General features: G+C 47.3%; 3 protein-coding genes across 3 annotated transcripts; all 3 read left to right on the top strand.

Moving 5' to 3' along the window:
- On the top strand, positions 1-2,614 carry Osi14 (DUF1676 domain-containing protein Osi14). Its single transcript, XM_076821543.1, has 3 exons — positions 1-309; positions 1,143-1,328; positions 2,019-2,614. Exons 1-3 carry the CDS (start codon positions 87-89, stop codon positions 2,411-2,413), a joined length of 804 nt encoding a protein of 267 aa, XP_076677658.1. The 5' UTR covers positions 1-86; the 3' UTR covers positions 2,414-2,614.
- Positions 2,615-4,501: 1,887 nt separating this feature from the next.
- Positions 4,502-6,767, top strand: Osi15 (DUF1676 domain-containing protein Osi15). The gene is made up of 2 exons (XM_076822496.1): positions 4,502-4,895; positions 6,359-6,767. The coding sequence occupies exons 1-2, from the start codon at positions 4,523-4,525 to the stop codon at positions 6,691-6,693; spliced, it is 708 nt and encodes a 235-aa protein (XP_076678611.1). The 5' UTR covers positions 4,502-4,522; the 3' UTR covers positions 6,694-6,767.
- Positions 6,768-12,651: 5,884 nt separating this feature from the next.
- Positions 12,652-13,629, top strand: Osi16 (DUF1676 domain-containing protein Osi16). The gene is made up of 2 exons (XM_076822314.1): positions 12,652-13,159; positions 13,250-13,629. The coding sequence occupies exons 1-2, from the start codon at positions 12,652-12,654 to the stop codon at positions 13,627-13,629; spliced, it is 888 nt and encodes a 295-aa protein (XP_076678429.1).
- The last annotated feature ends 11,339 nt before the right edge of the window (positions 13,630-24,968 follow it).

Genomic DNA, 24,968 nt, shown 5'->3' with positions numbered 1-24,968 from the left:
CTCCCCAGGGACGTGCTCCGCCAGTCTTCCGAACCAGCCGTGTCTTCTGCCGTGTCAGTCGAAGGAGGATCTAAGGTACAAGAAAGATGAACAAGCTGGTGATTCTGGGACTTCTCGCGGCGTCCGCGTTGGCGGTGCCCGCGCCTGACTACGGCAGCGCGCAGATGGACAGGGATCTCGATTGCTTGGAGCAAGAGAACGCGCTGTTTAGCTGCATCTTCGTGAAAGCGGTCAGCTCGCTGGATAGGGCGGCCAGGTCCAGCGACTTCGACATCGTCGACGGGGTGAAGTTTGTACGGGAGACACCGAGTGAGTCCCAAATTCCTCAGGAAACTCCCTTACGAGGGTTCGCGTGGACTTGAACTTGCAGTTAACTTTGGGATCACTACCTTGGGATTATAATTCGAGGCAGGAAGTAGTCGTTCTTTGAGTCGCCTCTTCTTTCCTACCTCTTGATTTAAGGGCAGATTCTCGGGTGACGACCCCCGAAATTTATGAATTTTTTTTTAAGAAACCATTGCTAATATTGCGTTAAACTCTATTGGGATATAAGGAGGCATCTTTAAACTTGCAGAATATATATTTTTTTATGTCGATCCTTCTCATTATTTATTAATTATTGTGGAATCTCTCCGACGATGTAGCATCTCCGTCAGGTGTAGCATCTGTCGCAGTCATCTGACTGCGAAAAGAAGAAAGTTTTCTTAAAGTTAAATAATTAACGTTGGGACTGGACCTAAAATTTTAATTCTAGTTTTTATTTATAATACTTTTGTCGTCGATATAAAGAATAATATGAAAAATTTGCCTAAGGAAAAAACTTGCTTTTTCTTTCAAACGCTATAACTTTTTCAATTTTAATTTTTTTTTCTTTAAAGTGGACCAATCCCAGCGTAAACTAGATGCCTCCTTATATCCCAAAAGAGTTTAATCCAATATGACGGACAGTTTTTTTAAAAAAAAAATCTTAAATACCCGTTACTTTTGGGGCTGTTAGACGAGAATACCCCCTTAGTAGAAAGAAGTCTATGGACTTGAACCAGGAGGCTCGTGAACTTCAGGGGGCAGCGATTTAAATAATAGCTAATCCTAATCTCGTGCTGTTGCTCGTGAAAGTGTACACGTCCCATTACTCATTCCAGTGGAACGCAGCGGGAAGGACCTGAAGACCGAGGTGGACATCATGAACGAGCTGCCAGCGGACACGTCGGACAGGGCAATAAAGCTCGTCAGCATGCTGTACGAATCAGCCATGTCGTTCGTGAAGTCGCACAGCCTGAAGCTCAGCATGCCCGAAGATGGATCAATCTCCCGCGCTCTCGGCGAAGGTAACTTTCAATCTTCCGCTATGATAGAGACGTCCCCGTTACGTAATCGTTCCCTCCCTTTCCTCGACGACGTCCAGACACGTCCAACGTCACGGAACCGCAGCGTCACCGGTATGGACGAATAAACGGTTCAACGAGCCTTTCACCTTCGTGATATCTATACGCGACGCGGCAACCTGTTCCGTGTAAACCCGTTTCTTACTCACCTCGCATTCCCTTTTCATATGAAATTACGCCTCCCCGTTTGAAAAACGAAGAATAGAAGGTGCGCCTCGATGATAACGCGCGCTCAGTCCCTAGCGACGAATAGACTAGCTTCGGAACTCGGGATTAAGTAGGAATCTAACGCGCGCGTGTAAATATGCTTCGGGGTATCCGTGGTAAAAGTGTTCGCTGAGATTTTCTCATTCTCGAAGACCTAGGCAGTTCGAGGATACGTGGAGTGATCTCTTCGAGAGATTCCCACTTTCCTTTTCACCCTCAGAAACCCTTAGGAAATTCTACTTCAGCGCAAATGCTCCATCAGCTGATCTTCTTCAGCAAAGAAAGTACTTCTAAGCAAAGTCTACCAAAGTAGACCCCAAAAAGCGACGCTCCTCTCAACTCCATGGATTTCCCGAGCTTCCTCTCTGCATCCCCAAGTGCCAATGACTCTAAATATAACCCCATCGTTTAATCTTCTTTCTGCAGGTCGCGCCAAGATCAAGAAAATTGCCCTACCCCTGATCGCAGCCGTAGGAGTGAAGTTATTCGCCCTGGTCCCAATTCTCTTGGGAAGTCTAGGCCTCCTGGTCCTAAAGGCTCTGTTCGTAGGCAAGATCGCCCTGCTGCTGGCAGGTGTGCTGGCCTTCCAGAAGCTCTTCGGCAGCGGCAGCAACGGCTCAGGGTACGCGAACTTCTTCGGGAAGAACGCACAGCCAGTTACCGGGTGGATAGACAGCGGTAGCCAAGGCTGGCCAGCTGGATCAGCAGCTGCTATTCAACCTCAGGGCTACTACAAGAGAAGCTTCGAGGAGAACTCGAAAATGGACGCACATTCGATGGCGTACTCCGCCCAGGCACCGACCACGAACGAAGCCAACTAGGAAATCGACCTGGACGACCTTGTTCGCGAAGAACAATAGGATCCAGGATACCTGGAGGCCATATTTCTCGAGGCTGGCGCGCCTCTGGGCCTCTCTAAGGGCCGCCGGGCTCACTCGACTGGTAGATTAGTGTATTTATGCGTAACTGTGAATGTAACTTATGGACCACGTAAATTATTCGACAACCCTGGCTATTAATAAATTATTTCCACTGAAATGTTGGGGAATTAGACTCGGAGTGACTTGCTGCGAAGGGACATAACCGCACGTGGCTCTGGCTTCGAATGTTTGTCCGTTGAAAGCAGGGACGATTTCTAATTTGAAGAAATTATTTATGCGCACCTGGGACGGGCCCGGCCTCAGGTGCATAGAAAACACGTCGTACGTGATTAGTTTGAGCTGCGAGGGAACATCGACGCCTTTATCGCGCGGCTTAAGCCGACGATCGGTCTACTACAGGCTCATATGCGATTCCGATCGGACATACTCTTCGTTTGCACTCCCACCGACCGCTCTGTACTCTCTTTTCTCGCGTTCTCCTTCCCATTTCATTCCGCACGCGCTCCATCGGTCCCTCTCCCTTGCTCCTGTGCGCCGAAAGATTCGGGACACCGACGGTTTTGCATGCCATTCCGTGTCACACGCGAACACACACGGAAATCTAATTTTCACCAGAAACTTGTCGTCGACAGCCTCGTGAATATGATGGACACGACGGGCGCCACTGTTTCTCCTGGCCATTGTCGCGGAGGGCTCTTTGAAAAGGCGAACTTTTGTGGAAACTCGGTATTGTATACCGCAGACAAAAGAGCGTTAGTTGTCCAACGGATGTCTCCCTTCATCCCTTCCATCGAAACGCAGTGCTCTATTGTGTCACGGAACGTCGTACTATTTCATCTTCTGTGTTCGATTCTATGGTCCACTTTTCCAGGCTCGCTGTGGTGCAATTCGATTTGCTTAAGAAGGTATACCTAAGTAGTCAGGCGGCCGAAAAGAGGCGAATGTTTGTGAATTTTTTTTAAAAATCGGCAGCATATATTTTTATAGAACTTTTTGCAGTTAAAAGGGCAACATTTAGAGAACATTTGGTAATTTTTTTCGTATAAAATTATTTATGTTTATAATAAAGTAACAACCGACATCTAAGAAGCCTTTTTAAAAATTTGTTTTTGCCATTCGGAACCAGATTATCTAAAATCAAAAAACAAAACAAATTTCGTTAGTATATTAATGTATCCTCTGATTACCGGAGGGAATTTCTGAAATATTAATTTAAAACAAAATGACGGCTATTTAAATTTGAATATTTTTCGACAAAAAAATTACCAAATGTTCTTTAAATGTTGCTCTTATAATTGCAAGAAGTTCTGTAAAAATATATGCTTCCGCTTTTTCAGAAATAAAATCACAAACATTCGCCTCTTTTTGGCCGCCTGCCTAGGTATAATAATATTGCCTCTCTTTAGAAGAGAATAGTATATATATTCGATGATATTATGGCTCAAGCCACTGCTCAAGAGATTATTCATTTAATGTATGTAAAGCTCTCATTTTTATCATCTCGTAAGTGAAACGATGCGCGCCTTAGACATGGTGACCATCAGCTCTTTAAACTTCCTCTTTCAAGTATCATCTACCCTTATTTCTACCCTCCAGGTATCTTTATATAATTTCTACAATTTTCATCTCCCCCATTTCTTCCTCCTATAATCTACCAACTACCATTCATCCTTTCCATTCAAATACCCTCTACCTGTCCCCAAAGCAATTTACTCACGCTGCCAAGGAATCCGCCACCCATCTGCCAGAAACGAGATTCAAATTACTAACGAGTCCACGATTATCTATCGCTCGAAAGTGATCACGGGTAAAAGGAAAATTAGTTTCTATCGGCAGACGCTACGTCACGAGGGGGCCGCGATAGTGTGCAGCGAGTCCCGAGAGAGCAGACGCGACGAAATTAAAATTCTGGACACTGCGGTCCTTGCACGTTGCTTGCCAAATGGTTCAAACTTGCCCCACCATCGATCGCGGGCGGTCGTATAAAAGCAAAATTGCCCCTGAGGGCAAACAGTCAAAATCCTCGCCTCGACCACGCGATACCAATCGATGACAATGGCGAACGCGAAGTTGCTGATCGTCTTGGCGCTGCACCTGGCGTCTATGGTGGCCTCCGAAGACATAACCATGCAGCAGATGGAGAGCAAGCTGTCCAGGACGATGGACGATCTGAATCAAGGGGGCACCGTCAAGATCTACGGCGACATGATCACTCTGGAGAAGGTGGACGTCGAAGAGGACGCTGAAGTGGCCAGAGCCAGCGAGGACCCTTTAGTGAGCAGAATCGAGAAGTTCCTGAGGACTCGCAGGATCAACATCCACTTTCCTAGCGACGGCTCCTCTGCCGACTTCTTTGGACGCGCCCTGGGGCAGAAGGACGTCGGCGTCGAGCTTAGGGGGCTCACGAAAGGAGCTTCTGAAGGTGGGTTTAGTTTCAAATAGGTGGAGATTTGATTTCGTGGGTGGTTGGGGCATTAATTAGGCTAGAGTTGTGGGAAGAGCCTAATTCGCAAGATGGATTAGCCTTGAGATTGAGTTATTTTTCGCGAGGGTAAGGTTTTAGGAAGAGTCTGGACTAGAGGCTGTTGAATTTTGGGGGGTTGATTCTGAACTTATACTATTCTTTTGTAATAGAAGTAACTCTTTTCAGAGCATTTCACTTGATAGTCACATTCATTCAGAATATTTAGAGTTTTAAAACTACTGAGAATCAAGTACCAAATATTCATTATAAACATGGACAAACTAGATCATGATTATTAACTTGGATTTGGGAAAGAATTGCACATGTAATATTCGAAACACCCTATTAGAACTGTCATTCTTTTTATTCATTTCTAGAAATCAATTTTCGACAGCTTTTGATTACAAATTATACATCGGAACTTCTCTGAAAAGAAGAAATAGGAAATCACTGCACACTACATTCCAGTCCACCTTCCTCAACGATTCAACATTCAAACTTCGCGCTGCCACGAGATTCCGCGATAATTCTGAAAGAGAAGATTATTTTATGCATAGCCTCTACATCGTCCAACGACGTAGCTGTAAAAGATCAGTACCCCGGTGGAACCTCTCGCGATCAAAGTCTCTCGATCCTCAACGTCTCGATCCCCGCTGTGAATGAATCCCTCAACGGTCCCGAACTTATAGTTCCTCGCCTTTCTAAAGCCTCTCCAATGCCGTGGAAGTAAGCCACGAAGCCGAAGAACGATTGGACGGTAAGTGGGACTTCCGGTGGGGCGATTTCCGATTGGTCTCGCCCCTCGTTCCTCTTTCATCGGCCTCTTTTCGCGCGTCTAAATTGCCGGCGAACTTTTTCGCGTTCCCTCGCGCGAATCATCCGCGCATTTTCCAGCGGCGAATCAGCGGGCGAGCCCTGAAGGGAGCAGCGCGTTGAACGGTAGGAAGGACGAGGTGGGGGAACGCAGACGTACGAAGCATAGAAAGCCATCGAACACGCGTCCCACTTCCTCCGCATCCGCGAAAACGCGGATGGTGCGAGAGAGGGATCCGGATAAAGTGGGTCGTCGCTGGGATTCCGGGTTTCTGGGACGGCTGGCGAGAGAACAGGCCGAAGGAGGACCTTGAACGAGAGTGCTACATGTCGAAGAAAGTAGACACGGCGATAAGTGGCCATTAGAGGCTCCTAGAAACCCCCTCCGCCCATCCAAACCAATCCCCATAACGAATTTCACTTAATCCATTGAACCCTCCGAACGTGGGCGCACCGACACTTACTTCTCCCCTTTTTTTCTTCAAATACGAGCTGCTAATAAATTACTGTACGGGATCTAATCGAATCTCACGGAGCCCTTGAGGTTGTTCCACTCGACAGTATTATACACAGATTTTTGACTCGGCACCGTTTCGCTTTCGTTCCAGCCCGCACGAAGTTGAAGAAGATCCTCCTGCCGCTGCTGCTGGCCCTGAAGCTGAAGGCAATGATCGTCCTGCCGATCGTCATCACTCTGATAGGACTGATAGGTATTACTGGACTTGGTGCTGGTACGCTGTCCCTTCTTCTCTCGGGAGCAGTGGGCCTGAAGGCGCTCCTTACGCCACCTCCGCCGTATCCTGCCAGGGTTAGCTACGGAATCGTGAAGCCTGAGGTACACCACGACCACTGGCACAGGTCGCAGGAGGAGGTGAACCAACCCTACAGAGGTTGGGCACCCGAGTACAATCCTGAGCAGTACCCTTACCAAGAGATCCCTTGATTAACCCTTCGTCACCTTTCATCCCCTCATCCCGTCATTCTATTTATTTCCTCTGGTATACTAGCACGCTGAATAAAAACGTCACGTTCTCTTTTTTACAACCCTGTGTGTTGATTCGGAACCTGGGACTCGTGGATAATCTAGCACCTCCATTACTTATTCAACCTTGCATACTTTGGTCCGTCTTTATTAGACATACTTCTTCATTTTTATTCTCAGTCATGGGCCACCCTTAAAGCTATTGACAGACAGAAATACTTCCCTTATTATTGATTCTTTTTGCACCGCGTGGCCTGCCCGTGATACCTGCCAAGCTGTGAAATAATTAAACAAATAATTGGAAATCCGTAATGAGGCGGTAAGCAGGTTAGCCATGCAGCCGAAGGAGAAGGCTAACGACCCAAATAGAAGCGGTGTAGCGGTTGGGGGAGAATGCAGCGACAGGTAGGGAGAGGAAGGAGCAGGTGGGGGAGTAGGAAGAGGAAGGAATCGGGGTCACTGTGACGAGGAAGGTGGGAAAACCGGTCGCGACAGCGATTGGTGGATCTCGGTCCCCACCTTGCTGGATCCACAGGATCAAGGTCAGTGGGTCATTGCCTCCACGTGGACTCCCACCTTCGTTCTGTCTTTGGTCGGCTGTTCTCTCCGCCGTCGAGCGGGGAGACGGTGTAACGGGATCGGTTGTGATCGGGCCTAGAGCGTTGGAGAGGGCAGAAACCTCGGGTATATACGAGACCGACCGAGAGGACAGCACCGTCAAGAGCCGCTCAACTCTGAGCAGAAGAACGCTGCAGGAGCTCGCGTCCCAGCTGAGGTCCCACTGATGCATGAAGTTCGTTAAAAGCTGAGGCCCCCATGGTTCCCTGGAATAATGGAAATCTCGAGACCCCTAGTACAATATTTTTCATAGGTTTCAGATTTGTAGTGGTTTGTTTAAAATGTTGAGGGTACTGGGTATTTTGGAACGTCGAGTAGGCTTCGAGCACTAGAATCTGTGACTATAGAAGTGGGTAGGCTTTGTAACGTTGATTCTTTGTTCCTATTTCATTTCTAAGGGGCGAGGGTGAATTTGGATGTATGCAGGGAAGCATAAGAAACTTCTGTTTCCAAAGTCTATATTTTAGTGCTAATTTGGAAGGATACGAATCTGATCCTTAGAAGATCCATTGTCCACGACAGTGGTCACCTTTCTATTATAGAATAAAACATTGCAATTCTTAACTACACCCTCTCGAATGAAACATTCCACGTACTGCTGCAAGAGAATGACCAGTTACCAAGAAATCATGTTCAACATCGCCCAAATCCACCACCCACAGGAAATCTTGAAATCCTATAAACCCAGACGCTTCGAAATCAAACATCCGCTAGCAAAGCTACTAGATAGCGTGTTTCCTTTCACGAAAGTCCGACTTCCTTATCGAATGCTCTCTGGAGCAGCATCCACGTCCCGAGAAGCAGGTCATCCAAGCAGTTGAGCAGCTGAAACGTGCCCGAACAGTCGGAGGGAGCGATAAAGACGAGCGCGTTTGGGCAGCGCCTCGAGCGGCATTAGGCGAGGAATTCCAGGCATTCGACACTAGCGTCGGGCTGACCCTGAAAAAAATGCGAAAGTACGAATGGGCAGGATGCATTTCGAGTGCATAGCGGATGCTCGTTCTCGAATTAACGAGGTCTACGCAGCCAGTCTCGGCCAGCGACCGGGATCAGCCGTTTCAGATGCGCCACGGTATATTCTTCTCGTTTCACCGGACCCACGGCTCGATAACGCGGGTGCATTTGCACGGAACCGGGCGCGATGCGTCGCGGGAACATTAGACGCGTGAACTGGCCGGATGCACGCGACCGTGAACAAATGGATATCCGTGAATTCGTTCCGCGAGCACACCACCCGATATGTAAAACGCAGACCTGATTCTGCGAGCCTCGGTCGGCCATCCGCTGGACCGAGCAGGAGCTCGCAGGATTTCTAATTCCATCGTGTGCGATCTGATAGATTTGAATATGATTGAATGCAAAATTAGATACCATGGGAGGGAAACCATCGCAAGGGAATTGGAAATGTAGTAGTTATTCTAGGCAGTGGAAATCGCAGGAGATTGGAGTGTAAGATTCTCTATAGAAGGGAAATAAGTTTCCCTTGGCTGCAAAGGGTTTCGTGGCTCTATGTTCTTTTAATAGCCTTCCTACATTGGTTCGTGTAGTACGAAGCATAAAGCAATTGAAATTCTGCTACAAATTCCAGGAGTCTCATTTTCTCTGAATTTATTGCACCGTAGTGGAACCAGACGTCATGGTCAGACACGCTGGCGCTCTTCGTCCGTAGCAGCGCTCCTCGTACACTAATTCGAAGATAATGAGGCCCCAAATAATCTAGACTGTTAGGAATCTTAGGAATCCCAGGAATCTTAGCTTCATCGAGTTCAAGTAAGACGCAGTAGAATTGGACGTTATGGTCACTGATCAGACGTGTCGATGTCTCCTATTCGGCGACACTCTTCACGTTTTAATTTTTATACTACCCCCCAGTAGTGAAGATCCTACCACGAGCTAGTAATAATAAAGATAATTACCTCATGAATCTTATTATCTGCAAATTTACAAGAACTTGGCTCGTACAGTGGAATGAGATATCATGGTCAGACACACCGCCACTCTTCCTTCTAACTCTTTCCATATCCTAATTCATATAATACGACTTTCAAACACAAACTACAACAACCTCATTTCCGTTAAATTTAAAAACTTTCAGTAGAATCGTCCTTCGTAGTCAGACACGTCACTATTCCCCATTCTCAATCGCACTTCTCATGTTGTACTTAGTCGAACATAGACCCCCGAATAACTCAAATATCGCCCAAAGTCTAAGAGATTGTAGGTCTCTCAGTGGAATCAGACGTCATGGTCAGACACATCTCCGCTCCTGATTCCTCGCGACACGGTTTCCCGAATGGCGCGCCGTTCACCAGCCGTCCTGCCCAGGATACGATCGTTTCCTCCGAGGATCGCTAGCGCGGCCTCGAGCGAGCATGGATCATCGGGGGATTCTCTTAAACCGATCGGCGACTGTAACTTTCTCGCAGTCGTCTCAATTTTCGAGCGAAAATGGGGTAACCGCGGCGTTCGATCGTACAGGGAACGGGCGATCGTTCGGCCTAATGCCGTGCAATTACCTTCGCCGTTTCAGGCGTGCAACAGAAGCGGATACGGCGCGGAGTAGAGAGGAAAAATGGACGGAAAAGTCTGCGATGCCCCTGGCCTGATTGCGGCGCGGACAGGGACAGTCGCGTAAAATCGTAGTTCCCCTCTCAATGGATGATCGATTGAACGTTTCCCTGGTGCCTCCTAGAAGCTGAAAGCACTGCACGCGTTAACCTCGATCGAGGGGATCGATCCGTCCGTCGTTCTCGCCCGTTTCTGTTATATCATTCCGTTGATCGTCGGTGAAACGTGGCAAGGGGAATTAAGGACACTTATGAAATTGCAAATCGGCCATGAAGCAGCCTCTGCTCAGTTTTAATTTTCGCTTTCGCAGCTTGGAAAGTAGAGTAGCCTCTGACGCTGTCGGTCATTGATGCTTCAAGCTCCGCGTGAACGATCCGCCCTCGAATATGTCCAAAGCACGCCGCGGCTCAGTGGCGATCGGCCGCGAAATTCGGCCAAGCTCGATACGCACGGTCGAGTCACGTATGAAACATAAGCGAGAGATGGTAACAGTATCGGAGGAGCAGTTATGAGCAACGACAGCAACACCCATTCACGTTTCACTCGCGACACGGTTCGTATCGATCGTGGCGATTGGAAAGGCATGCCTGCGAATCAACGAAACCCCGTCGATTCCAGCGCAATCCGCGGAACGAAGGAGATAAAATACTTTCTGTTACATTCCACGAAGGTGATAGCATTTTTTCTACCAGAGAAACTGGGTGATCCTACCTGAAATTATATTCTACTTTTTGCAGGGTGCGCTGGGTATTAGCAGATGAAACGTTTCTGCATTTCGGTGGTTAACGATCGAGGTGTATCGAGCGCGGTCGGAGCGATTCTCTAGCGAATGGCCGACTCTGGCGAAAGAGGAGCAGCTGGCCGGGAGATCGGCGCGATTATTAACGAAAGGAAGGCGTTGCGGTAAAAGGAAGTAACAAGTCGCGAAATAGATACCTGAAGAAGAAGGCTAATCCGCTCTTCTCCGACACACCTGCTGGCCGAGCATGCGAGCGCATCGTCTCGGCCACGCGAAACACCGCGAGCTTAAGCGCCGAGAGTTTATCGCCCGAAGACTGTACGCACCTTTTGATGGAGAATTAAATGCAATTTCGTAGGAATGCGTTAGCCTGGAATGCACGTGAAACTAGTGTATGAATATCTGGATGAAAAGTGGAGGAAGTCCGACTGCTCTCGTGAAATATCTCCCTCGATGGAGTACAGGTAACGAAGCCTGCAATAGTATAAACATTGCGCTGTTACAATTAAAATATCGTGAAAATTAAAATCCGCGTCGAAATTAGAAGAATAAATAGCGCAGAGAGTGGATGGAAAGTGGAAAACGTAGAAACGTTGCCCGTAGTAATTTCTGCGACTACCAAGCGTGATAGAAATAAGTCTAAACAGCACAGCTTGGAACTCTCGTTGAAAAATAAAGAAACAAATTGCAGAGACTGCCTCGAAATTCGCGTTTAAGCGAGCTTCGCTCTGTCTTTGTTTCTCCGCCGGCTGAAGCAGCCGAAGGATGGAGGAGCGTCGATAGTTTCTCGCATTCGCGGCTCGTCACGCGATTTTCAAAGTCAGAGGCGCCCGTGAAAATTGGCCGCACACTTTCTCGCCGTCAGATCCGTCTGAAGCGCCGGTCGTTGGAGCGTGACGCGCGAAAATCCGATCTCCCGCGAGCTAACTGGGCTGATTCGAAGTAGGCCTCCGTCACGTTTCGCTCAGCCGAGGGAAGTAATGCGTTCACCCGCGTGCATTCGTGAAATCTCGCCGGCTTTTCCGCTGTCTGCCCGACCCGGATCTCGGGGACCAACGGTGGCCAGTCGGTGGCCGTCTCGATTTCGTCGTCGAGATGGAAAGTGGTTCCCTGGCGGGTGGCCTCGGCCACGGTGAACTCCGTCGGCGACGATCGATCGATCTCCATGGAGGATTTCCTCCGGCACGGCCCCCTCGATCGACGGAATCGAACAACTAGCATGGCAAGCATCCGCGGATAGGCAAACGTAGATGGAAGATAGCCAGCCAGATTTTTCAGCGAATGGGTATCCGAAGACAAGCTACGAAGCTACTAATCATGTCATACCGATCCCAAGGAGTGTAATTGAATAGAATATTACAGCCCGCGAGCGTATCGGTCCCTCGCATGTTCGAACTACGAAGCATAATTCGCGGTTGGAACGCGAGATCGCCCATCGATGGACCGTGTTGACGCGCTGGATGGTTTCTGGAGCAAACGGAATAGCCGGTGAAGAAAGTCGCGTGCCTGTGGAGACAAATTCGCGTGGGTCCCGTTGGGTCTGCTGCGGGCCTCGCGGAGGCGGCCAGGCTCTTCGCTCTCATTAGAGTATCCTTTTTTACCCCGGCAAATTCGACAGAGATTCGAATTCTCCGCTCTATTTGACGCTCCCTCTCGCCGCGTGCGAGCGTCCGGCGCGGCAGCGGTGGCGGTGGCCGCGAGAGGGCCCCTCGCCTCCTCTTGTAAGGCCGCAAAAGAAGAGAGCACGCCGCCCCGCGTGCTCTCGACTACGGAGAATGTATGGAAGCGGCCCGAAAGGCAAAAAGGAAAAAGGACTACCCGCTGGCTCGCTCTATATATACTGCAACTATCCGAGGGTATGTCCAGTGCACGGTACGCGTCCCGTCCGTCAGCTTCGAGTATACGAGGTCCTTCCGTTCGAGCCTTAGCCCTCTCCGTTCCGCGCCGTACAGCAGGATAACGCAACGATCCAGGACAGAGCAGATCATCGCGAGATGAAGGGATTCGCGGCTCACCGTCAATTGTCGCGCCAGCAGGCGTACCTCCTTCTGCTTCTGCTGGTCGGCTGCGCCAGCGGCGAGATCGAGAGACGCACCTCGAAGCAGATGGTCGAGGAGTCGCCGGAGACCTTGGCCTCCAATCTCAGCAAGGACTGCGGCAAGTCCTACAGTGCCACGTGCCTGAAACTGGACGTGGTGTCCTTCCTGGACAGGCTGTCCGAGCAGGAGGACATCAACATCCTGCCCGGGGTGTCTGTAATCAAGGAGAACGGGTCCGCCAGCATGCCGGCCTCAGAAGTGGTCGCTAACCTGGCCAGAGACTTCCCCAACGACGTGGAGAAGAGGCTGGACGCGTACCTGGTGCACAAGGTAGGAAGCTACCTGAACAGCCACTCGATATCCATCAAGCTGTTCGACCCGAGGACCTTCGAGGCTGCCAGGAACTTCAACGAGGAAACGCTGGCTCAGCTGGGTCTGAGTGGTGGACAGAGCGTTGGAACTGGTGAGTAATGACTTCGGATCAATCAAACTCATCGATAAATCAATAAATCGATAAATCCCGAGCAATAGAATAAGCTAATCGTATATTTAGGACGCAAGAAGGACAAGGGCGGGAACGGTGGTCTCCTGGCTGGTCTGATGATGATGAAAGGTACCCTGGGCGCTGTTGGATTCGGCGCCCTAGCTCTGCTCGCTGGTAAAGCCCTGATGACGGGTCTGATGGCCCTGATGCTCTCGGCTATCGTCGGACTGAAGTCCCTGGCAGGCGGCGGCGAGAAGAAGACCACCTACGAGATCGTCAGCAAGCCCGTCTACTCGAATTCCCACACCCACAGCTCCGAGGAGCACCACGGGCACGGCTACGGTCATTCTGGGTACGGAAGATCGCTGGACGCCATCCAGGACACCATTCACCAGGCCGTTCTGAAGTACGGGAACGCGCGGGATCGTCGATCGCTCCGATTGAATTAAATCTGCTCGCTCAAGGAGCCCCGCCAGCTAGCTGACTGGTGGATACGCATGAGAGAGATCTAGCCGCACGTCTCTACCTCACCCACTTCACACTTCGTTTCCTCTTTCCTTTACTTCCACACTTCACGAATCTCCTCCATCGCCCCGTGTGTCTACTGTCTAGCCTCCTCCGCCGCCTCCTCCGCTCCTCCCATCCTCCATCTGTACACGCCACATCTCTCGGTACATTCGTCTCGCTTTCTTGTCCCGTCGCCTCTCCTCTGCTCTCATTTCTCATCGTCCTTGCACATTATCACCGGTCTTACAGTTATCCATAGATTCGCGGGCACCTATCGCGAATCGCATTAATCCGCGCGCCACCGTTCCAGCTGGCCCGTCGTTGCATCTTCGAATCATGTACATGACCTCCCCTCCCCCCTCCCCTGTTATTTATATTTATGTATTACGTATTTAATGCATTGTAAAGTTTTTAATAAACGAACTTTTTAAGAATGTGCCCGCGAGCTTCATGCCGCCCTCCGCGCGATCGGGGGTCACGCCTATGCCTGCTCGGATGGTGATTCGGAGCAGTTGTAATTTTAAAGGAGAAGCCTGCGCCTCGGTTCGATTGCCGGCAGGAAAAGGGGAGCACGGTGTAGGAAATTAATGGCTGCGTCGATGCGCGCGGAAAGTAACCGTTTTTCCATCGATTCGGGCATCAATTTCTGTTTTAGAAAATAGAAGGCAGCGTAACGTCAAGCCTGCGCTTCGCTTCGGTTCCCCGCCATGGAAATTATACGCGGCGACGGTAATTGCGAGATTAGTATGGCAGTCAATTAGAGTGATACGAAACAAGGTCGTCCCCTTCACCTTCGCAGCGCCGCGCGATAGGCTTCTTCGCGGTGAACCATCGCCCAAGTAGCCGGGGTGATCATGCGCCAGGCGTTCTCCTACTCGTCGAGTTGTCACCGAATCGTTGAAACCCTACGATTTGCAAAAATTATGGAAATCAAATTCATTTTATATTCCTACTATTGCTATCAATTTTATTCCCATCGAATTTTTTATTAAAATTGCAAGTAGCAATCCCTCTTCCTGTCTCTAAGAAGTGTCAAAGGACAAATGGAACGCAGTACTCTGACTGTTATTGAAAGAATGACACCATCTTTCGGAGGACCATCACTTTCTCACTCAAAGGACTCTTTTTCGCTCGAATTTCAATCGATTCTCGTGCACCAGGTCACCAAATTGTCCCTGAAATCTCGAAACGCCGTATCCTGTTCCGAAGCACGGACGTCGAAGCGCAGGGTCACCGCAGGAACGAGCTCAGTGGTACAGCTTGTCATTAAGTTGTTTGCCCGGTCGGCGGTAAATGACAATCGTGACGGGCGTTGAAAAACGCTTATAAATGACATAAATCTCATTATATATAAACGATTACCAGCTGCCAGGGACCAGTCTTCGGTAGCTGGTGAGAAGTCGACTTATTCGTAGTCGATAACCGCGTATCGAACGATGCTGAATTCGAGGATCGTTCGAACCGTGCGTGAACTCGTGTTCGTCGGATTCGTGTTGCTGCCAATTGTTCGTGGCGGTGGCAGCGATGGGACCGTGATCGCCAGGGATAACAAAGTGGACGTGGATCCTTACAAGTTCGTTGGGAACACCGCTCGACAATAGTACTGTGCTTTCGTTCTGGATTCGTCTTTTTTTTTTGTCTTTGCAATTGATATTGGGGAGCTGTAAATTTTTGCGCAGAGAATACTTGATTTTACTCGCGTCTTAAAGTTCTTCACAGTGCTCTCAGTCACTTAGATAATTGATATCGTGTCAAATGTTCCTTTATTCTTTAAATTATATTAGCCAAGATCCTGTTTTTCATTGATCAATCTATCCACCAGCTCCGGTAGACAAATATTCGACTTCCGGAGGAATGGAGTCAGAGTGGACATCAGAGTAGTGCCAACGCCAAGAAATGATTCGACAAAGAACGAAAGCGACGGCTTCCCAGAATTCCCAACGAATGATATAGGAAGGTGTATCATCAACTTCTCGCTACTTTGCGCGAAGAATCGTTTCAGTAGATTCTTGGAGTCTATAAGGGAACTGAACGAGATCTATTTGATGGGCCAGGAGATTAAGTTAGTGAAGAACAGGGTGATCAACGATCGTGAATTTACCAACGACTCTAATTACACCATCGAACGTAGTGTAAATGACTTCTTCGACACTTTCGCCCTGAGGATCACGTTACCCAGATGGAATGGAAAAAGAGAGAAGAACCAAATCGACGTTATGTTGGACGAGACTGCACTGGTTGAAGGTTCGTATACAAAAAGCTGAGAAGCTGTGTCCCTATCTCTTAATAAATTATTTCTGACAGGAAAAATTGCTAAAGATGTAGGAAGTAATCGTCCACATGGAGGACAGTTTGAAATTTATTTCCTTCCATACTGCTCTGATTAGTAATTCCGAATATTAAAAAACTGTGTTTATTGCAGGTCGTGGAAAGAAGGGTGGCGGAGGAGGCGGTGGAGGGAAAGGGGGCGGTAAATGCAAGATGATGATGATGGGAGGGCTGATGATGCTGAAAATGAAGCTGATGGGTAAGACGTTTACTAAAATTTCCCCTTTGCTATCTGTTCCCCCGTTTGTACTGTATTCCCACCAAGCTATACTCTTTGGAACATGTCTAATCGATCTTTCACGTAACAGGAATAGCAACGATGAAGGGGATGATGATGGCAGGCATGTCTCTTATGGTGTCCATGGCGATGCTGATGCAGAAATGGATGAAGGGAGGCGGAGGCGGAGGAGGCCATGGTGGTGGTGGAGGTAATATTCAGAATGAATTATTATTCTCAATAGCAGACACTAATTGCCCCTATAGAATTTAACTAACTGTTCCATTTAATATAATAGGATGGAGAAATACTAAAACTGACTTTCTTCTTATCTCTTTTAAATTTATAAAAAAAAATACAACGAAATTAAACACAGCATTACTACCTACAGGTCAATACAAGGAAATCGTCCTCCTCACGAAGTCTGGAGGCGGTGGCGGTGGTGGGGGCGGTGGAGGCGGTGGTGGAGGTGGCGGAGGAGGCTGTTGCGGTCCGTCAGACAGTTATGGTGCACCTCCTCCTAGCAGCTATGGTCCCCCATCCGGTGGCGGTGGTTGGGGACGCAGCTTTGGAAGGCGATTCATCACCTCCAGTCACGACAGAAATCAGACCACTGGTTTAATTAACCCGTCCACTGCAGGAGAAAAATCTGTTTCCAATGGAGACATCACCGACACCCCGAATTATGGGAATCTTCTCAGCAATTCTAACTTCTCGTCTTCGAACTGGAACTTGAGTAATTACGACGACCTGCAAAGATATCAATATATCAAGAGTAATGAAAGTAGAGTGGAAAATGTTAAGGATGCCGAGCCCCTGTTGCGTTTAGGGTCCACTACCTACGCCATCGACACAGACTCCTATCAAAGTGTGGACCCAAGAAACTATGTGGTCGAGTCCAGTCCAGTTAGCAGTCACGTGGATAATGTAAACCACGTTGGTTCGACAAACTACATTGCAAATAGCTACGACACTAATGCGCCCCGGCCAATTTACAGCGACGAGTGGCAAGCTACCGAAGGGAAGCTTCAACCATCGAGTTTGATCAGTGAGGTGCATGGAAGTGGTCGTAAATCAGAACTTGAAGACTCTTCTCTACGTGGAAGCTGAAATCTTTCTGGAGAAACTCGTGGATCGATCATTTTCACTGTACAACTTGCAAATAAAATTTAGTATTGAGAGAAACACATTGTTCTTTTCCCAGTAAGTTATTTTCTTCCCTAATCCTTTTGGGCGCCTGGCAATAGGCGGCGAGCAACCACAGCGGCGCGTCGTCGCAGCCTAGCTGGACGGGCAGCGTGCTTCCAGGAGCAACCGAACTGACATGCATCATCTCGGACTGTAGTATTATTGCAGATCGATTTTTTACCTCTGATCGCAACAGTGTTGCTAATCGAATTTAAAAAAAAACTGCCTTTTTCCCACAAAATCCGTAATTTAGTCGAAATTGATTTGCAACATTGAAATACACTGTACACAGTTCAAATACTGTACATATAGCATTCAAGTATTACGTGAATAGTCTAGATGCCGTGCGGTGTCTATGCACGAGTAGTGAAAAGGCGCTGCGAAAGTGGTACAGAAGCAATGTGGAACTGGTGAAACGTAATGTACCCGTTGAGTTTGTCGCTCCTGGTCGCAGACAGCCCGCCAAGCTAGGTTGCGACATACCACTGTGGATACCTCACTGCCTACTGCCAGGCGCCCAAAGGCTGCAAAATTTAGGAGTCCGTAGATTTATTAAAGGACGTCGAATAGGAAAACATCACGCAGAAAAACTGTTGCCACCCCATGCCTTATACTAAATTGGTAACAAGCTATGGAAACATATATGTAGAAATTTATATCAATTTATGGAAACAGTCGAAGTAACGCAATTAATTTCCATGGTAATACAATTCAAGCCCATCTTGTGAATAAGTTTCCCCAATGGCATTTTCCCATGGTACGTCTTATATCGCAGTTAGAAGCGTTTGAATATCATTACCGACGTGCGCCTGTCGACGTGCAATCGCTACCGCCTCTGCCGTACGTTGTCCGATGCTCCTGTACCGCAGTCTACAGGACTGACATATCACCGTAAATCACTTGTATTCATTTCGTCTGGAACTATGTTCTCAGGGGAGGAAAGTATCTCAATGGAGCACGGAGGTAACTCGGTTGTGCTGGGAGTCAGCTCACCTGAATGAAAGAAGCGGTGGGCGACGATTCCATAATGCACGCAAGTGGTACGCATTGAAATTAGGTGTACACACGTATATTAATCGTACGGTGACTGCGCGCTAGAATTAAGCTGCCCGTCGAAATGTGTGCCTCGATGTCGCGTGTGGTTCTTCATCAACGGTTTAGAATCGACCCTGTGTAATGGTCGACCCACATCATTCCGCGACTAGCCACTTCATACACGCGGCACGTAGCATTTTCGGAGACAACGCGATCTGATTTGAAAGGAGTAACGGCAGTCAGATTTTTCAAGCACGCTGACCGACAATCTCTGCCTGCTTCCTACTTATCGAAACTGCGATTCTTCACTTACCATTTACAGCCGTAAAACATTCTAAAAGTGACAATAAGATATACGCTTTTGAAAGATACGAGAGTCTGATTTATTTCACGATTCCTAACCATTTCCCTACTTGCAAATCAAGATCTGGATCCTATATATTATTTAATCTAGCCTGTTAATAATTAAAGAAGCAAATATATTTTAAGAAGAAACTTACAAGGTGGATAACGTTATGCTAAATATTATTAGAGTTTATAACAATTACGCAATACATCTGAATTAGGTCACTTACAAAGTAGCCAATGCTTATCCATTACGTGTATTCAATGGGTACCAACGATATTCTAAAATTCCTAGGGGTTGTGAAACACAAGAATTAAATGTGAGTTAGGTCAGGGTTTTGCTACTTGAGTCAGGTCTGAATTTAATCTACGTTACGTGCGAGCTAGATCTGTGTCTGCCCTGTTGGATCTAGATTAGACCCGAGTTTAGCCTGAGATTATATCTAAGTTGGATCATCAGTGACCTTATCTTAACAACCTACGAAGCACGTCCACCCTTGCACAAATTAGACAAGAATAGATGCTTCTAAATTCTGTAGAAATCGAGTTCCTCTGCCACATTCCCCATTACACCTGCAGCTTAAAAGGTTTAATCACCTGTCGACAGGCGATCGACCGCGCAGGATATCTACGAACCTGGAAAATCGGTGAAAGTTCTCGCGTGGCGGGACAAAAGTGGGCTTCCGTCGAGCCAGAAATAGGTGGAACGTGTCACGCCACGGGTTCACGAATCGGTTCACTTTCCTACGAGCTCACGCGCACCGCGCGCCTCTTTCGGTCTTCCCTCGTCTTTTACTTGACGTAACGGAAATTACTGGCGCTTCGCAGTGAGCGATTTCTGGAAAACAAGAGAAAGAGACAAATGCGGACTAATCTGTAGAAGTGACAATGTATTTGCATAGCTTCACTGGGAATCGGACGAGTTAATGAGCGCAGAAACTGTGCCTTCCTTTCTATGCACGTGATCCTCTTGCGTCCCCGCGTAAACAGCGATGACGCGATCCTGCAGAGGGCAAGGATCTGATGAGGTTCTGCGTCGTCCGATATTTTTTTATTCATTTATATATGCCGGGATCTGGCTTTTTTTAGAATCCAAAAATCCCGGGATTTAATATAACTAATTCCGAGAGTTTGGGGATTTTTTGAAAATGTGAATTACTTTATGAACACCTGAAAAATATAAAAATAAACAGAATAAATGAACATAGTCATTTCGTAATAATAAGGGCAATAATAGTAATGACTTATTTAAATAATAATATTAAGTCGCATATAACTAACTAAACTATATTTATTTTCTACAATGATATTCTCCCTTTCCGCTAGTTCGAAATCGCGCGAGTTGCAAATCGCAACTTCTCTGAATATATAAAGCCGAAACATTGTAGACGTGTACTTTAGGTGCTTTGCTATTTCTTCGTTCGCATTTCCAAAAATCTTCATAATGGTTTACTGATATAATCTACTTATTGAGACTTTATTATTCCTCATTGTTCAGCTGTTTTTATTGATAAAAATGATCTTAGCTTATGTTTCAGACTAATGATAGAAAGTAAGTTTGTTTACTTTAAGTAAAGGTTTAGAATTTTAACACATACTAAATAATTTTAATTACTAAAAATTTCTATTACCCAATCCCGGGATTAGTCCCGGAATCCCGACAGACTTTAAAAAATCCCTTAATCCCGGAATAGTAAATAACAACCGGGATTGTATTCCCTAAACCTAACCCAGTCCTTTGAGTAACTGACTGCGGTACACGTTATTATACGATCTCCTTTTACACACTCGCAATCAGTTGTACGCCTTCTTTCTCTATGCCAAAGATGTGTGTCAGACTCATTCACTTCTTCGAAGTGCCATTCAGCAGGGTGATTATACAATCGAACCAGTTCCTGCAATCTCCAGACTCTTTAATCCGCTGCATTCCCTGAAATTACTACAAATGGGTGGTCGAACACTTTTCCGACACCCTGTATTACCGCAGAACTCCCTCGATTCCCAAGGTATTAATGAAACGTACCTGATCGAGCTCGCGCGGAATCCCATCGGTATTAGGAGCGGAATGGGCGACCCTGTACGTGACAATGTTAAAATTTTTATGCCCACCCAATATGTAACGTGTCCCAGTTGCTTGGTTCACTTCGAGCACGTGCAAACCAGTTCCGATGCACTGCCTCTGTGCAAATACTTTCAGCCGGCCGCGCCGGCCTGCGTCCCTGCTTCTTCTCACTTCCGATTCGAAGAGCTAGAAATGATCGGCGCGTTTTGGGTAAGCTTCCACGGCGAACGTGACACTATTCGTTCACCTACTTCGTAAACTCGAGGAATTTCTCCACCTTGTTTACATACACCTGCGTCACACTTCGCTGGGGATTACACGCTACTAAATTTATTTCATACTAGCTTAAAGTACCCGGCGTTAGCCAGGTAAAACTTCGAGTATCAAGGAGTGTCAAGAGGGTGGAATAAGGGGGAAGAGGTGGGACGTCCAGATTTCATGGTAGCCAATATTCTCCCCAGGGTTCTAGATAGTAATTATGCAAAATTTGGTCCAGATCGGTTAAGAAAATCGGGTTAAAAAGTATCCTATATCTTATTCCTGGTCCCAGACTACGTATACAGAAACTTTCAGAAAGATCCGTTGCGTAGTTGCGACGTGATTGAGTAACAAACATCCAAACACACTTTCGCATTTATTATATTAGTAGGAAGTAGGATGTAACGGGTTACTATTGATATTCCTACCGCCATCTTTATCAGTCCACTTAATAGAGCCACGCGTTTCTTTCCCACGACTGGATTCTAGAATTAAAATTCATCGTCGATCGGGGCCTCGATAATCGCTGCCCCAACACTATCAACTCTCGTTATCAAAATTCAGGATCTGCCAACATGACAGAAATCTCCATAAGACAAGCTGCTTTTCACAAAACTAGATAGAAGTACCAAACACGTATTTATACTCTATGCTACACTGTCGAGAGATCTAAAGGGGTTAAACGAATTCTCATATGACTCGGCTACTCAGCATCGACGTAGACACTTTACATTAAAAATCCTCTATATTAATCCTGCCTGTATGTAGGCTGTCTTAGAACGCAGCGAGCCTGTTGCTCTTCCATGGGTATCGACCGAGCCGAGGAATAAGAGGAAAAATAGCAGCGGAAGATGCGCACCCGAGGCTCGAGCATGAAATTCGTTCCCGTGAAAGAAAGCCTCCGGCGACGGCATTTCGGCAGTCCAGGGGCAAGCGAACCAGCAATCCGGTTGTGCCTCAACCAACCTAGCTGCCTACCCAACGGTCGGATCGATAGTAGGTCAATGAAATTCACCGGGCCGCGTTCGACGTTCGACTCCTTTGACCCGCCCGATTCTTCCGGGGAGGGGACTGTCGTTAACGCGTACAATCATCGTCAAAGTGACGTCGAAGACGTTCAAACGTACTCCATCCTCATGGCGCGTAAAACGCAATGGAAATTTTCTTGCTCCTTCGGTTGTATAACGTGTTTGACGGTGATCTCTGCGGTGACGGATTTTGGGAGCTGAGGGAGCCGAGAGATTTTTGAAGGGTGAGTAATGGGTCCACGTAGCAGATAAAATTGATGATAAATTCCAAGAAGGTTCGAGGAGACGTTTATGTGAATATGTGTGCTGGAATATCTATTTTCTGTTTGCGATCAATCTTCCTGTGGCAAGTCACTTATTAACTCAAGAAGTAAGAGTTTCAATTTCCTGTGCAACGGGCGTAGCAACGCCGCGTGCGAGAAACACGAAATTTCAAGGTCGAATTTTCCTGTCACTGACGAAACGACATTGAAACCATTTCTCCCAGATGATCTGCAAGATGAAACCAGAGCCCGGAGTTGAGATAACGGACGCTTATCGGTCGTCCGCGTCTGAATGTAGGTTGCCGGTGTATCGCAGCTAATCTGGATAATGGGAACACCTTCACCAACGATCTATTAGTGAAAACCCCGAGGCGGAGGTGCCCGAGAATTCGTAGCAGAATCGTGCTTGCGTGATAGGATGTCGGTTGCTGTTTCCTCTTCCCGTCGGAACTGAAATCCTGATACGTCGTATGACGTGGGACTTGCTGTAGCAAATACCCCTAACATATTTCACGAATTTGCTGGCTACTCTTAGAGCAACAATATCTGTTATATGCATCTTCTATAAAATTATATAAAAATGTTCCTGCCATGTGTGTAGGTTTGAAAGCGCAAAACTCAAAAACTACTGAACCGATTTCGATAAACCATATCCCACCAGGAGAATCTTTGTTTTAAGATGCCTCCCTACTTTGACGGCCTGAAAAGGAGCGCGATGTTTGGGATTTTTTTCTCGAGAAAGTCTCGAATCATATTAATTGAAACCACGCGCATATGATTTTTGCGTGGCGCTCTATTTGAAGCACTATAACTCCGGGTATAACCACTATTTTTGCATTCAATTTTTTTTCTTCATATTCTCTACAGATTGACAAATAAAGCCACAAAGCTGGACGTAAATATATTTAATGGTTTTGTTTTAAAAAATTCCCAAACTTCGCATCATTTTTCGTGCGTCAAGGTAGGGAGACCCCTTAATGGGGCTGCTATAGACTATAAAATAATTCCAAAAACCACTGCAGAGGACGCTACAATTATTTTTTAAAATCAATTAAATGAGAACTGAAAGTCTAATCAATACCGCAGAGAAGCACGGGTATTTTGCTAGTTACGGAAAAAACTAATAATGTAATATATATTTATAAAGAGTGATGTAAAGAGGACAATAATATTATGCGAATGAAAGGAAGATGTTGCATAAGCGAGAACGTAGCAAACCTGCAAAAAACTTGAAGAACGTAAAACTTAAGAGTTTTCAGAGGAAGAAAATTGCTTGATCATTATCCCTTGTACCTAATAATTACCAGAAGAATGCAGATGAGGTAAGATTGCAATTCGATGCATCAAGTTCATTGCCCAGCGATTTCTCCTGAATTGATCAGATGTTTTCTTATCAATGGTCTACCGCGTTGAATCATGCCAATATTACTTAAGAACAAAGCAGCAGACAAAACCGAGGGATTTGTTTCTGATTGAAAAGAAAGGATGATTACCGATTCTCATCTGTGCTGCAGATAATAACAAAAAAACCTCCCCCTTCTCAGACATTGAAATCACCGAAAGATCGCCCGGAGCTCCCCGTGAATCCGAAATTTTGCGACGTCTTCCACGACAATCGACCTCGATAAGGAAAGTTACGAACGGAAGAAGTTGCTTATTCTAAGCGTGGCGGTGCTCCGTGCTCCGAGCCGCTTTGCGTTGTGTTTTTCTCAGTCCGCTTCGAATTTCGCTCTCTTGCGTTCCACTTTTTCTTTTCGTCCATCATGGATTCGGCGATCGGCTCGGACGGCCTCGTCGAAAGTCGACGGTGACTCGCCTTTCTTGCCTCCGCGGAAATTCCTAGGCATTCTGCGTCGGTAATCGAACGACGATCGAAGTGGATCACTTGCGAGATCGTATCGGACCGGTTTGATGGTACCGCGGCTCCTGTAACGGTCTGGTGATTCGCTGCTTCTCCGAAAGACGGCGAAAAAACTTTCCTGGAAAGAACAATGCTGCCTGGATGAGGTCTAATACATTATACCTGTTCGCACGTTACGTCCAGCGTCTGAAGAACTGTTAAAACTACTACAAATCTAAGGACAAGCGCACCTAGCGTTTGCTCAGTATCTGTTGCTCGGCTTGAAAGCTCCATTATTAACCCCAAATAAACAATACAGAAATAAACCCCCAAAGACGCTACCGAGGCGTCTGCACAGTGTTAGCAGCGAAATGTCCGGAGGACAGTCCGTCAGCTTTTCCATCCGCTTTCACCTGAGAGCAGAGGCAACGGGGCAGCCGAAACTCGGTGTCCCCGGTGCATACAAACACCGAAATCCTCGGAGCCAGCAGGCCGTGGAGCGGCTGCCGCCGCGCGCGTGCCTGTGGCTCGACGAGCGGCCGGTTGCAGCCGGAGAGGAGACGATAATGACCTTCCACGGAGTAGCCGCGGACGGAGTAGGAGGGCCTTTGACACACTTGACGCTCAGGTGAATTGTAACCGAGAACGGAGGAGGCCGTGGTTAGTTTTGAGCGGGAGATCGAGCGGAGCGCGTCTCACGAGAGAAAGAGAAGAGAG

Source organism: Andrena cerasifolii, chromosome 10 (assembly GCF_050908995.1).
Source record: "Andrena cerasifolii isolate SP2316 chromosome 10, iyAndCera1_principal, whole genome shotgun sequence".
Classification (NCBI taxonomy): domain Eukaryota; kingdom Metazoa; phylum Arthropoda; class Insecta; order Hymenoptera; family Andrenidae; genus Andrena; species Andrena cerasifolii.
This window is presented reverse-complemented; position numbering and strand designations above follow the sequence as displayed.

Coding starts and splice junctions, on each gene's coding strand:
- Osi14 (XM_076821543.1), top strand. CDS start 87: ATGAACAAGCTGGTGATTCTGGGACTTCTCGCGGCGTCCGCGTTGGCG. Junction 310..1,142: donor GTTTGTACGGGAGACACCGA/GTGAGTCCCAAA, acceptor TACTCATTCCAG/TGGAACGCAGCGGGAAGGAC. Junction 1,329..2,018: donor CTCCCGCGCTCTCGGCGAAG/GTAACTTTCAAT, acceptor TTCTTTCTGCAG/GTCGCGCCAAGATCAAGAAA.
- Osi15 (XM_076822496.1), top strand. CDS start 4,523: ATGACAATGGCGAACGCGAAGTTGCTGATCGTCTTGGCGCTGCACCTG. Junction 4,896..6,358: donor CACGAAAGGAGCTTCTGAAG/GTGGGTTTAGTT, acceptor CTTTCGTTCCAG/CCCGCACGAAGTTGAAGAAG.
- Osi16 (XM_076822314.1), top strand. CDS start 12,652: ATGAAGGGATTCGCGGCTCACCGTCAATTGTCGCGCCAGCAGGCGTAC. Junction 13,160..13,249: donor TGGACAGAGCGTTGGAACTG/GTGAGTAATGAC, acceptor TCGTATATTTAG/GACGCAAGAAGGACAAGGGC.